The 14893-nt window shown below is 51.0% G+C and overlaps 1 protein-coding gene across 1 annotated transcript in view; it reads right to left on the reverse strand.

Moving 5' to 3' along the window:
* Positions 1-14251, reverse strand: part of LOC116686620 (hexokinase-2) — a gene marked incomplete at its 3' end in the record, with an annotated part of 24929 nt that extends 10678 nt beyond the window's left edge. Inside the window, 5 exon segments of the mRNA XM_032511641.1 lie at positions 9300-9358; positions 9933-9984; positions 11230-11378; positions 11904-12066; positions 14135-14251. Coding sequence (XP_032367532.1) covers positions 9300-9358; positions 9933-9984; positions 11230-11378; positions 11904-12066; positions 14135-14194 — 483 coding nt within the window.
* Between the last annotated feature and the right edge of the window lie 642 nt (positions 14252-14893).

Consider the following 14893-nt stretch of genomic DNA (forward strand, 5'->3'; position numbering starts at 1 on the left):
ATCGAACAAAACAACACCTCTCCAAAAACAATCTACCAAAACATCACCAAACATCACCAACCATCTCAAACATCAACAAACATCACCAAACATCCCAAACATCTTCCCCCAAAACTCCCAAACACCTCCTCCCAAACACTAAAAACATCTTCCAACCATCCACCTAAACACTCCCTTACCTTGATGAAAGAACCCCCTGCCCCGCAGGGCCACACCACTGACTTTGCACAGAAAGGAAACACGCCTGATTAAAACGCCCTCTCACTCCGCGTCTGCGTGTCCCTCGGCGCTTTACCTGGTGGTGTTTGGTAGACTGTCCCGTACACCCCCACTGGTGTCTTCAGGTGGTCCAGCGCGGTTGGAACGGATGAGGTTGGCGACGTCGCCCAGGGCGGAGGGGCACAGAGGGACCAGGCGGACCGCGCCCGAGCCCTGAGACGGCGCGCAGACCCAGCCCCGCACGACGACGAGCCACCGAATCAGCTTTCAGTCCAACGGGTCAGAATGCTCCCCCCCAGGCCACCCCCCCCAGACCGTGTGTTCCACGCCACCCCGCTCTCCCGCACTGCCTACCGAGGACACAGAGAAGCGCAGAGAGAGAGGGAGTCTTTCCCCAAGGCTTAACCAGGGTGTTCTTACAGTTCAGGTTCCTGGGGTGCTTCTTGGTGCCAGCGGTCGTGCTTGTGAGTTAACTTATTTCACCCGTTATAAAGAACCCCATGCTGGATCTTCCCAGATGATAGGTCTTTTCCCCAGGCCCAGTTCTGGTGCTGGTTCAGAGTCCAGTGCGAATACTCGAACCGTTCTTGCGATTTCCCCCCACACAATAATAAAACGGTTCTGGACGACAAGAACACCGCGGGTTCCAACTCGGCACGACTCAGCTGCCTTGGTTGGAGATACGAACAGGGCTGTCAATGTTCGCTTGGGGACATGGATGGGGGAACCAGAACCACCGTGATCCTGGGGGCGGTCCAACCCCGCCCCACCCCGGGGTCCTGGGGGGACACCACGGTCTGCTGGCTCTCAGCTGGGAGATCCCGCCCACGAGGACTTCATTAGAGCAACTGGCGAGCAGACCAGCCCGAATGGCACCAGCACATGGGTAGCCTGGGTGGAAAAGACTATGAGACTCGCTGAAACCACTCCTCCATTCAGAGATCGAACTCTTGTCTACCCCACTTTCCCGGGCTCACCCCCTCACAACCCACCCGTCGCACAGCGGTCTCCGACGGCGTTCCTTAAACAAGCGTGGTCATCCGCACGCACCCCCCCCGCACCCGCAGCAAGCCGAACCCAATTCCAAACACACAAACATGACCAGCCCCCCCACTGACATCTTCTCACCAAAGCTGAGGGAGGCAAATAACGAATAATAACACTAAAACCACGGCGCACGCCCGATGGGCTTTCTGGGTTGCTCCCCAGGCGTCAAGACCAAAGAGGTGCTGACAAAGGCTAGGGTGACCAGACGTCCCGGGTTTGGTATACTTGGATGTGGGCTAGGCATGGTTGATTGAGGAGACGCGATGGTAGTACTGTCTTGATTGACTCGGCTAGGCCTGGTTTGTCTTGGATTTGGCTAGTCCTGGTCTTGTCTTGGACTTAGGCACGCAGTCCTGGTCTGGTGCTTGGACTTTGGCTAGTCTGGTCTGTCTGGACTTTGGCTAGCTAACCCCGTGGCCCCTAAGTCGACTTCGGACGCCGGCCCCTAGCCTGCCGAGTCCTCGACTTGCAGACACACAGACGCCCCCACACCACCACAGACTCCCTGGTCCTCGACTCCCAGACCCACCCGCCCGATCTCGGACGATCGCCTCGGGCCACGATTGCTCGCGCAGTCCTGGTCTTGACTTGGACTCAGCTAGTCTGGTCTCGTCTTGGACTCGGCTCGTCCTTGGTCTCTCTTGGACTCGGTAGCGGTGCGTTCTTGGACGCGGCTAGTCCTGGGTCTCGACTGGGATCGGCAAGTCTGGTCTGTCTTGGATTGGCTAGTCTGGGTCTGTCTTGGATCGGCTAGTTCTGGGTCTTGACTTGGATTGCTAGTTTGGTTGGTCTTGGATTGGAGTCCTGGTCCTTTTTCTTGGACTCGGGAGTCCTGGTCTCGTCTTGGACATAGGCTAGTCTTAGTCTTCTTGGCTCCGGTAGCATGGTCTTGTTTGGACTCGGCTAGTCCGGTCTTGTCTGGACACTGACAAGGTGCCGACCCAGCACCTACCCGCCCCCTATTGGGTACCAGGATGTTTTATATCCGAAACAGGGAGGACTTTTCCTGACGGACCGTCCTACGCACTGTGGACGCTGGGTTGATGGCCGTTCGTCCCTGCGCCACTCAAACTCGTCCGGAGTGTTCTCTCGGGAGCCGTCGCTCCGACGCACCCCCCCTCCGCCGTATGCACCAATCCCCACACCCCCCCCACACCGCCCACCCGCTCACCTCGCCCCCGCGCATCCCACCCCCGCCCTTAGTCTCCATCTCTCCCTGTACAGCACGGCGTTGGTTCCCGTGCCTGAATGGACGCCAAGAGAAGCCAGGGGTGCCCCCGGCCAGCCGACGGGACCCTGCCGTCGTGCAGAAAATCCATATCGATGCCCGAAGCACCGACAGAAGCAAGACCTCCGAACACAGTCGCCGCCCCCGACATGTTATCCAGTGTGCCTGCTCTTGGCGGCCCATTCAACCTCTTAAGCACTTGCTGTTTCACGACCCAGTTATGAAGTCGCTAGCCGCTGCGCAACCCCTAGACTACCCGTACAAAACCCAGTAATCTAGCCCGTGCTATAGAGCGACACCTATAGCTTCCCCTGCTCAAGAGAGCTCACAAGTGTGTGTTTATTTCCACCCAAACTAGGTGGATGGTTGGAAAGCGGTAGAGAAGACCAAAAACAATTGTCATGGTTTATTTTGGTTTTCTCTTGCTCTACGAAGTGTGTTTTACGATGCTCAAAATGCTGTTTATTACCTGGGTTGTGGGTGTTGTGCCTTGGGCATCGTGCCGTCATGTAGCGGACCAATGACCCGTCCCCGCCTCCTCCCGTGCTATGGTGATTTCCACCAGGCCGGGGCGCTCTCCGTTTTCCTGTTTTCTTATCAGCAGTTGGTGCTGCGCTCGCGCCCCCCCTCCGTCCGCTGCCTCCCCTGCAGGGTACCTTGGTTTATCGGTTTCCTTCTTCTAATGTTTCATTTCTTTGCTGCCTTTGGTTGGGGCACACCTCGTATCCCGGTTGGGTAATCCACAGCACGCCCCCAAGCGTGCCTCGCCCGGTTCCCTTTATAAGAACAACAGTCTGCATGGTCCACCCCCCCCCCGTTCGCCCGCTCTGCAACCTTGCGACACCCACAGGGCCCGCCCCCCCCGACTAGCCCAGGCGAGTAAGTCGCCCCAAGACAACGACCCCGCCCTAGATCCGCGCCCCTCACATTCGTGCGCCCGAGCGTCCCGGAGGCCGCCCGGCGTCTCTCCCCCTAGCGGTGCCGGGTAGCGGACACCCTGCGGGGGCTCCCCCTCGTCGACTCCCACGCTCCCGTCATCGTGGGCCGGCACGTCTCCGGGGTTCGGGGGTTAGGAGACCTTCCAAGGGTCATAGGGGCGCTTCGGGGGTCCCTGCAGGCACCGTTAGGGGCGCTTAAAAGCGCACGGCCACCTCGGGACCCCCCGGTTCGCGTTCGGGTTCGGGTTCGGCGCTCGCTTCGGGGGTTCGCGTTCGGGTTCGGGTAGCAGGGACCGTCGAGCCCGGGCCATGCCCCCCTTCCTCCCTTTCTCGCGCTCCCCGATCTGCGCCGTACACCCCGATCCCCTCCTGGGATGGGCGCGTCTTGTTTATGACAGGTCCTTTCTCGCCGTGGTTTGTCGCCCCCACTCCCTACCGCTCCATACAGACTGTGATACATGAGCCGTCCGACGTCGTTCCTGCCCCGTGCGCTCCGTTTCTGCTGTAGGCATCCGAGCGTGCGGGACCACCCTCCCTCGCACTCATCGCCGTCGGTTCTAGTCGTCCTTACCCCGCGATGTCCCCGCTCCGAACCCCCGACCCGGCCCCCCACCCCTCTTGTCCCTTGTTGCCTACATACTTCAAGCAGCCCCCCCCCCCCACGCCCGCCTGCCGTGTCCAGCTAGGTTGCCCGTTGTTCGTGTGATGCTCGTCGGTCTGTTAGCTCGTTCGAGTTGTCGCCGCTACGCCTCTTTAGCCCGCACAACAACAGGTGCCTCGCTAGCCTCCCGCTACAGCCAACTGTGTCAACCATCTGCACGACTCCCCGGTTTCATTTTGCACGTTCCTGACCCCACCTTCTGCTCCGGCCCGCTTACAGCCGTTGCCGTGTTGGCTTTTTAGTCTCTCGTACTTCTTCCTTCTTAGATCTGGCCGCCCCCCCGGGGGTGGCGCGGTCCCTTTGGCTGTCTGTTCGTTTTCCTTTCTTCCCCCGCTGTCTCTTGTCGTCGCCGCCGGGTGCCACACTTTTGTCCCGTGTTTGGGGTCTGTTCGGGCCAGTGACCGCCTACCCGCCCCCGCCCAGCCCTGACCTCCGTTCTTTTTGCCGGCCCAGCCCCCACAACCTTCCGTTTTCTCTCCCCTGTCGCGCGCACCAGGCACCCCTCATGCCCCACAGCCACGCCCTCCCTCGGGTTCTTCTGGCGGCCCGCGCGGCCCCCCCCTAACAACCAGGACACGCCTCTCTCCCGAATTACTCCCTGCCGCCGCCCCGGCCGAGACCGCGTTTAGACACACGCGTGGTCTCCGCGTCCCCCCGCAACAGTGCGGGACCGGCGTCTCCCGCATCCGGTCTCCTTTGTGCAGGAGACGCAGTATTCGCAGCCACTAACCTCGACGCGTCTTACCTACATCAGACACTATCCGCGCCCTCACACTAGGACGCCCCCTAAAACCTTTGTCCTCCTGGCTCCCACCACCCCCTACTGTGCGGATCCTGCCCCGCACGCACTGCTGCCCCCCTCTAACCGGCTCTCTTGGCCTCCTCGCGCCCGCCCCCTTAGGGGGTTGGGCTTCGGACCGGGGTCAGAGAGTTCGAGGGCCCCTCCCGCGCGTTCGTGGGTTGGGGGTCTGAGGGTTCGGAAGGTTTGGGTTCGCGGCCCCCCGACTCGGGGTATCGGCTTCGTGGGGCCAGAGGCGTCACGCGGCGTCTAGCCGGCTCCCCCAACCTAGCTCTCCGCCGGCCCTTCCTACTTCGGAAGCAGGGGTTCCGTTTTCGTCAGGTTCGGGAAGCCTCGGTCGTCTAGGGTGTCCCGCGTCTCGTGCGGTCCAGTCAATCGGCTTACAGGGACTATCTCCTTCACTAGCGCTAATCGAGCTTTGTACAGCTCCGGCAATCACTCGAAAGATTATTGTCCACCGAGACCCAGGTTGGAGCAGTACAGAACCTCCTTCACACTTAACGTCCGATAACATGCCGTTTATTTTTTTTACCGGTTTCTCTGGTTGATAATCTGTTTTTGTTTGTTGGTGTTTTTACAGGCTTAATGCCAAGACGACAGCCCCACCCCACCTATCCCACCCCCAAATGCTACTTTTTTTTTAGATGACCACGACTCTTCATCCAAATTCACACTGTAAAGCAAAAAGAACACCACGAGTCGTCCAGACACCACGCACATGAACCGCCTGCCTAGAAGGACATTTTCCACACAACCGCCTGAAACGAACAACACAGAAAAGAACAAAAGAGAGTGTTGAGGTAGTGTCTAGAGAATAATGATTATTCGCCAGTAAATCCTTTACAAGGCACTCACTCAACCAGCAGTCAGATAAAATAGAGTGAGAGGAGGCACCCAATCACACCCGTCGTCAGCAGTCCCCCACCCCACCAAAAAGAAGCACCCACCAAACCACCTAACAAAGACATAGATTCAAAAAGATCTCCAAAAACTACCCCCACCTATACCCATCACCCCAACTGAACACACGCCCCGTCTTTACCCGCCCTTCCCGTAATTGATTTTAATTAGATGTAATTTGCAGTCTGAAGTCTTGCAGGAGCATGCCTCCCGGGTGTCTAGCTTATCTCTACCCCTACTGCCCCCCCCCGACGTTATGTAGCAGAGGTCCATTTATTAGGGCAGGTCCGTGATCAGAGATTTGGTGAGCTGCAGTGATTAAGGGACACACCATCGTTGTACACCACCCCTTCTGAAACACACACATAGAGGGGCTGGGTGTAACACACCCGAGGGAGCGATGTTTCAGATTCTAGGGAGGAAACCTGTTGGAGCAGAGAAAGAGGACGTGGCACCGTTCCCGTTGTCTCTAAGTGAGATCAGGCGTCGCAACCAGAGCCTCTTGTAGACCAGCTTAAAACCCATTATGCCTGTTGGCGTGAGGAGGAATAATCCGTTCTGTAAGCTTTTGAAACCACCTGAGAGATCTAGAGTGAAGAGCAGCCGCCTGGGGTACTGAGTTTGTTCCACCATTCTGGGTAGAATATTTCATATGTAAAGATAATAATGTAAACTAAGCTATTTTATGTTATTCAGCAACATTTCTGAGATACTTGAGTATTTCAAGTTCATGCTACTTTATACCTCTACACGTTACATGTAGTACACACAACTTTCAAATCTTACAAAATATAACCATATAGTATGATACACACACAAAGATGGATCCTGATTCAAATCCTAGTGATGTAGACGCATGTTCTGAAATGGAATCCCTCTGAACAACAGGTACTTTTACTTCAAGTTACATGGCGATGCACATACATTTGTACTTTAAGTGAGTAAGATTGTTAAATGCACGACTTGTACTTGTGGACGGGTATCTAACAGACAACCTGAAGTCGTACTCATTCCCAAAATAAATTTCCTACCGACGATCATGCGACATCCTCAGCAGTTTGCTTGTAGCCGCAGTCATCATCGTGCCACTGTGTCGCGTTTTCACCATTGGCAACTGGGCCATATATCATAGTCCTGCAGAGAGAGAGAGGGGGGGGGGGGGGAGAGGAGAGCGCGAGGGGGGGGGGGGGGGAGGGTGCGAGAGAGAAACACAAGGGTGTTTATGTGTGTCTTTTATAATCTGTACACCAAATAACAGCCCACACACACTCATTATGTTCCATCTGTCACGATGCTTTCAATCAGACAACACCAAACAACAACCAATACCCCTCAATCGTGCACCCAGAATGCTCCCACAGACTAAAAACCCCCATCCCACACTCTGAATGACCACTATGCATCACAAATGACTTGCCTAATCATTGCTTGTGGGAAACAAAACACAGGTTTGACTGCATGTGCGTCTTTATCACGACGTTCCACTCGGGATTCGCTCCCGGGCCGCCGGAAACATCCCCACCGGGGAGCCACTTGTGGTTTGAGGCCTATGGTTACTGGTCCCAGGTCCTCCTGCAGGGTAAACCAGAAGCTCAGCTAGACCATCGTCACAAATCTGCAGCCTCTGGTTCCATGGTACATCGAGGTCCTCTGCAGGGCAATACCAGCCCAGCTCGCTAGACCCTCTGTCCACATTTGAGGCCTATGGTTACTGGTCCTTCACAGACGCCATTCTGCAGGGTAAATCCGCCCAGCTCCGCTAGACACACTTCCGTCACTCTGCTTTTCTGTTGCATGCCATATTTCACAGCGCTCGTCAACCACCAACACCTGGGCACGAGTTTTCAGCACAAACCCCCGTGACGATTCTCATCATCTAACACTCTGGTTATCTCACAACAGAGATCCCGCGGCGTCTAGGGGCAGCCCACAACTCCAGTAGGGGACCCCAACGTTCCCCATTTCCCGAGGCCAAACAGACACCAGCCGCCAAACTAGCCGGGCGGGATCCACCGAGGCGCTTCCCCAGGCCACAGCTGCGACCCCGATAGACATCACCCTCCCACCCCACAATAAGTCCTGGGGTCTTCCCACACCGATCACCGCGCCTCCCGCTGGACGGCCCTCCACAGTCTGGGTTCCCCGACTGGCCCCTACCACCACAACACACACAAGCAACACAACCCGCCCAACCGAGGACCACCAAGTCCCATCCACACTAGTCCTGGCGTTATCCATTCCCCCGAGGCTCCTCCCAGTGGAAGTCCATCCTACCTAGTCCTGGTCGCTCCCCGAGGCCTTCCTCCCAACGGGACGTCCCCCAAATAGTCTGGGTCTTCCCCACTAGGGCCTCCTCCCAGTGGACGGTCCATCTACCTAGTCCTGGGTCTCCCCGAGACTCCTCCAAGCTGGACGCCTCCAACTAGTACTGGGTCTTCCCCTGAGGATCTACTAGCTGGACGTCCCTCCAAATAGTCCTGGCGTCTTCCCGGGGACTCCTCCCAGCGGGACGTCTGGTCTTATCAACATGACATGGCCCTAGTGTCCTTATCTAGATTTACCCCCATGTGAGGCAGAGATTGCGACTGACTCCTCGTCAGGTGGACGGCGTCTCTCAGCAACTTCACCACGGGCTTTGCCCTCCACCACGGAAGCAGTGAAGCCTTTGGTCCAGCGGATCAGATGATTGAATAGCACAAGACAACAAGGTTTTAAACAATAAGGGAGATTTTCTTTCCTCATGGGAAAAACATTTTCCTAATATTGTTTTTTTTTTTTTTTACTTACTTTTTTATTTATATATATTTCACTAAATGACAAGTATACATATAAACAAGGCATACTTAGGAACACACATGAGGAGATGCCTTCTAACCTATGATCATGGCTCGCATCCTGTCTTCAATCCTTAAAAGGAGAGAACCTGGTAACCGTACCAATAAGAACATATCTTCAGTGGCACGTGTACTGCATGAGTATAAAATACAATGTATACACGACAATTTAGTGAAAAATAAATAAAAGAGTAAACTCAGAGTTTCTGACAAGCGTCTTCTTGTTTCGTGATTTTGATCCAAACGTTCTGACTTGCCTCTCTCCTCTCTTCTGTTGCACCAGCCAAGAGGCCGTGATATGTTTTCTTTGCTATTAACAAGCAAGATTACGTTAGTTAAGGACAATCCGTTCCCACCTAGACATTAACTGGGGACTGAGACCTTGGTGGTTTATAGTTCTGGATCTAAATAAAGTTCAATACCAAAACCTGTTCAGTCCTCCTTTTTTGACATATTCTTCCAGAATCTAAAAGTCTCAGGCCACTGAAGATATATGTATTATTTAAAAGACACCCAACCGCAAGCCCGCCAACATCTCACTCTGCTCTATTCATCCTAATCCGTGACCCTAACCAGATTAAAAAAAAATGTGTGTGTGTGTGGTGGTGTTGTGTGTGTGTGTGTGTGTGGTGTGTGGTGTGTGTGTGTGTGTGTGTGTGTGTGTGTGAGAGACCTTGTCTATTTCTTTCTGTCGCAGGGGAGGAGAGGTTAAGACCAAGGAAGAGTTTGTCCCTCAGATTCTGATGAGACGAGGACAGGTCCCCGAGAGGCGGCGTAGTGGTTGAACAACGCGACAGACGGACAGACAGCAGACGACGACGGACGGCTGACGGACGCAGACAGACAGACAGGACAGACAGACGACAGACATACAGACAGACAGACAGCAGACAGAACAGACAGACAGACTAGACGGCGGACGACAGACAGACAGACAGACACATTTCACGCTTTTATTTGCACACGCAGCTGCCTTAGCGATCATGTCATAAAAAACACATACAGAAAACACATTGATACAGCCGGCGTGAGAAAAGGAGTTTCTTCTATAACAATATCTCTTTTTAAAAATCATGTCGTCCCTCATGTTGTCATCATGTTGTACCTCATTCGTCTCGGGTGTATGTTCATAGTATGTCCTCATTTGTCTCTTGTCAGGTTGCCGCATGTCGTCCTATGTCATGTTTCCTCATGTTGTCTATCTCAGATCGTTATGTGTCCTTATGTTGTCTTCAGGTATGCCTTCATGTTGTCACTACATGTTGTACTCATGTCGTCCCTCTCTCAATGTCTCGGTGTTCGTCACTCATGTCGTCCTCAGTGTCTCTCATGTTGTCCTCATGTGTCCTCATGTCGTCCTAATGTTGCCCTCATGATCGTCCTACATGTGCCTTCATGTCTCTTCATGTCGTCCCATGTCGTCCTCATGTCGTCCTTTATGTTGTACCTTCATGTTGCTTATGTTGTCCTCATGTTGTCCTCATGTTGTCCTTCATGTTGCTCATGTTGTCTTCTGTTGCCTCATGTTTGCCCTCATGTTGCCTCATGTTGTCCTCATGTGTCTCTCATGTCGTACGCATGGTTTCTGTCCTCATGTTGTGTTTCTCTCATGTTGTCCTAATGTTGCCTTCCCTGTTGTCCTCATGTTGCTCTCATGTTGTACCTGTTGTTGTCATTGCTCTTTGTGTCGCTCATGTCGTCCTCAATATGTCGTCCTCATGTCTTCTCATGGGTCTTCAGGTGCCTCAGTGTTTCCTGTCTTTCCTATTGTCTTCAGTTTGTCCATGGCCTTCATGTTGTCCTCATGTTGTCTTCATGGGTCCTCCATGTTGTCCGCATGTTGTCATCATTTGCACTTTCAATGTTGTCCTCATGTTGTCCTCCATGTTGTCTCCTTTGTCTAATGGTTCTTCAGTGTATATGTTCTCTGTGCCTCATGTTGTTATGTTGTCTTCTGTCCATGTTGTCATCAGTGTCCCATGTTGTCCTCATGTTGTCCCCATGTTTGTCCTATATTCAATGTTCTCTTTATAATTCCCCAAAATACATGATTGATTACAACGCCTTTGACCAAGTAAATCTCTACTTTCAGTTTTTGGGTCTTATATATATTTATAGCATTGTAAAACAAAGTGAAGTGGTGTTGAAAATAGTGTTGATAAAAGTTGACATATTCAGTCTTGATATCATCAACACTCCATATTCCTTTAATTTAGTCCAATATCGATTCTTCATTTTCTGCTTTTCTACTAAACATTAGGTAAATTCCTACAAATGAGGTTTATGTGACCAGAATACATTCCAACAATAACTGTAAAACTAAAGTTAATGAGTTAGTGTTACGTAGTGTTGAAAACGTCAAAATAAGTGACAAACATTGAAAAAAAGCGTCAAAAATGTTGAAAAAAGGGGTAGAAAAACTTAAAAATGTTAATTAAAATCCAGAAAAAAAAACTAAAAGTGTTGATTTTTCAACATTGACGGGAAGACAACACGAGGGTTAAGACACACAAACTCGGCATTGGCCCAGTTTAAATGTCTGAATGGGGACAGACGATTTGACTTTTTATTTATTTATTTATTTTTTAATCTGCATGACGTACCTGTTCTCCAGTTCCCAGCATCATCTCCTTGGGGATGGCACAGATCTGGCTGTCCATCTTCAGCACCCTCTGCTCCTCCTCCACCACGCGGACGTGGAGAACCCGGAAGTTGGTTCCACCGAGATCCAACGCCAGGAAGTCGCCGTTCTCTGCCGGGAGGAAGGAAGCGGATTGGTTGATCAACGGGGTGCAGGTCCACATTAGTCTCGCGTTGCCCTGCTCCACAGCGCTGCGAAGGACGGCCTGGCTAATTATCAGGATGTGAAGAAAAAAAACGGGCTCTGGTTATTGGCATTTCTTTAAACCAATCACAGTCGGTGTGGGCGGGGCTAAGCGCCGGACGGAGCCACGGTGCCGCTGCTAAAGAGTCTCAGGAAGGAAGTGGTTTTAGTGGAACATGAAGTTCAGAAGTAGTTTTAGACGTCAACAGAGTCCTCAGATTGGACAGATAGTCTAGCTAGCGGTCTGGATTTACCCTGCAGAGACCTGAGGACCAGGTAACCATAGTCCTCAGATTGGACAGATAGGCTTGCTAGCGGTCTGGATTTACCCTGCAGAGACCTGAGGACCAGGTAACCATAGTCCTCAGATTGGACAGATAGTCTAGCTAGCGGTCTGGATTTACCCTGCAGAGATCTGAGGACCAGGTAACCAGAGTCCTCATGTGAACTCACCCGTCCCGTCGGGTGTGGCCCTGACGAAGGTGGGCAGCATCTTGACGGCCGCCGTGTGGTGGGTCTGCTTCCCCAAACCCAGAACCAGATCCCTGCTGAGCCGGGCCGAGACCTCCTGCAGCTCCGCCTGGGAGAGCCGGAACGGCTCCAGGTACCGCTGCACCTGCAGACACACACGTTATATCATGGGCAAATGCAAGGACATAGGTTTAGTTTCAACATTGTGGGGGGTGGGGGGCGGGGGTAAATATAACAGAGGGATCTGGGGGTCTTCCCTCTAAATCTCGACTGTCGAACGCTTCATTTCCCGCGTTTTCTTTTAACATTGAAAGCCTCCCAGATGTAATGTGTCTTCACTCTGTCTAATAATCTTGTGGTTAAACTGTGGCTATCGATTTGGGGATTTAATTCCCTCCAGTGGCCATATGTCTTTAAATATGATTCTTAATTTTCCCTTTACCTCTGATTTATGGGAACACTCAATCTGACTCCTGAGCAATTTGCACCCTTTTGATATTTTAAGGTGTTTTGTGGATGGTAGTTTTAATTGTCTCTAGATTAAAAGTAATGCTGTTCCCTTCTTGCTAATGTCTGCTGATACCTGCCTAAAGGGATGTTATGAGACAGGTCCCTCCCTGAAATTAAAATTAAAAATAATACAAAAATAAACAGTGAATGAGAGAAAACAAATTTGATATCATTCATCCACAAGATGGCAGCGTTTTCACAAAAAACCTTCCAACCATCAAACGTGTTCAAAGTGGAAGAAAAAGGTGAAAAAGGTCTCCTGCTCACAATCTCTGTTAAAATGCATTAAAAACAACTTTATTTTTCAGAATAAAAGCATTCTTTTGATAAATGCGCCCACTGAACTTGTGAAAAACTCTGAAGCGGTTGCTGCCACAGGCTTGACCGGAAGTCATGGTAACACATTACGGTTTAGGGTACATGAATTATGAATTAATTCATGATTTGTGCATTACTTCATTCCTTTATATCTTATGAATCATCAGGAATTGACATGACCTCATGCATGAACATCACATCAACTAAAGCATTAGGGGGGGGGGACATCATTGCATTACGGTGTGCAAATCAGAATTCAGAGTGCCGCGCACACACACGACACCACACCACCACACACACGACACACACACACACACACATCGCACAACACACACACACACACACACACACCCACACACCACACACAACACACACACACACACCACACACACACACACACATCCACCCAACCCACACACACACACACAACCCACCACCAAACACACACACACACACACACACACACACACACACACACACACACGCACACACACACAAGTTGAAGTAGAAAATGAGCTAACACGGCTGACTAAGACAGAAACCTGCAGGAGGCTTTAAAGTAATAAAGAGGAGTGTTGGGTGTGACTTCTGATGCACTTTTTATCATAAAGCAGAACTGGATTACTACTGTCATTGCGATTAATTACACCAATTATGGATATATTGTCACGTTATTAGTGTTCACCTGTTGCTGAATGATCCTATGACCGACACTCCTTATTGTTGAATCAGAAATAACCGAATTTCCTAATCTGAGAACCCTCGCAGCGACAGCTCGGACTTCCCAAAACAGTTTTTTTCTCACTTTGAGTAACAAGACTTTAATCTCAGGGACGGAAAGGGATGAATGACGGGAAAATAAAGCTTTACACAATCAAACTGACAGCATGACTTAAGAAGACAGCCAGCAACACTGCTGGAAGTTGGACTTTTTGGTTTTACTCAGTTCTCTACATGTGGTTGTGTATGAAGACGACATCCTGCATGTTAATACCTGTAGAGTCTGTATTCCAACTCTAGTTTTTGCTTGTAACCATTGGTCAGTGATAGAAGTATTCAAAACTTTAACTCCGTGATCAAGATTGTTTGTCTCTGCTGTGCATTGTGAGCAATGTATAATCCAAAGCAAAACTCCTTGCACGTGTCCTCGTTCCTGTTAAATAAAGCTGGTTCTGATTCTAAAAAATCTACAAAAAGTACAAAAGTAAAAGCACTCATTAGGCAGAAGAATAACTGCTGTCAGTGTGACAATATGTTGTTGAAATATTATTACATGTGCAGCATTTGATGTTGACGCTGGTTAAAATGAACTGGACTGAAAAAGGACGGCAGAATTTAAACAACAACAACAACAACAACAACAGCAGCTCCTCAGGTGACCGTACCTTCTTCAGCGTGTCTGGGGGGATGCGGTCCAGGTGCAGGGTCGGGGTATTGCCGCTCATTTTGACCTTCTTGGAAGTCTGTGTGCTGGTCCTGCTGTTTTCCTCTGTGCTGCGTAGCTGGACAGAAGAGATTAAAGGGTCAATTCACCAAAACTACAAAAAAATATTGTCTAACTCCATAAAGCCATGCAGCTAGTCTCTCCACCAGTGAGGCGTCTGCCAACAACCTACCATGTTCCTCATGAAGATAACACGCTGATGTTCAGCAGGTATGATGGTTTCCATACGTTTAGCATGCTAACATTTACTAATTAGTACTAAACACAAAGTACATTCGAGGCATTCGAGGCATGCATTTGGTCATAAACTGAAGGACAAATAAAGACTTTGACCTGATGGTGGCGCTAGAGAAAAAGTCTGAGGATCACCAAAGTCAATAAGACTCTTCATCTGGGGACCGTGGATGCCTGTAGGAAACATCACGGCAATCCAACCAATACAAACCTGTTACGCTTGCTTATACAATGCTATTGTACCAAAAGTACAATTCTTCAAACTGTCCACGGAAATGTCTCGAACGCTCCTTCTGTCCTTTATTATGCGCAAACATAGCTTGGTAAAAATATGGCAAAGTTGAGTAGAGTATACAGTAGGCTACTGCTTAGCATGTAGCTTGTGTTGTTAGCTACAAGCTGCTGTTTCTAATTTCAGGTCCGTCAGTCGCAGTGGAAACCGGGGACAGATCCAGCCGGGGACAGG

This window comes from Etheostoma spectabile, unplaced genomic scaffold (genome assembly GCF_008692095.1).
Source record: "Etheostoma spectabile isolate EspeVRDwgs_2016 unplaced genomic scaffold, UIUC_Espe_1.0 scaffold405, whole genome shotgun sequence".
In the NCBI taxonomy this organism is placed as follows: Eukaryota; Metazoa; Chordata; class Actinopteri; order Perciformes; family Percidae; genus Etheostoma; species Etheostoma spectabile.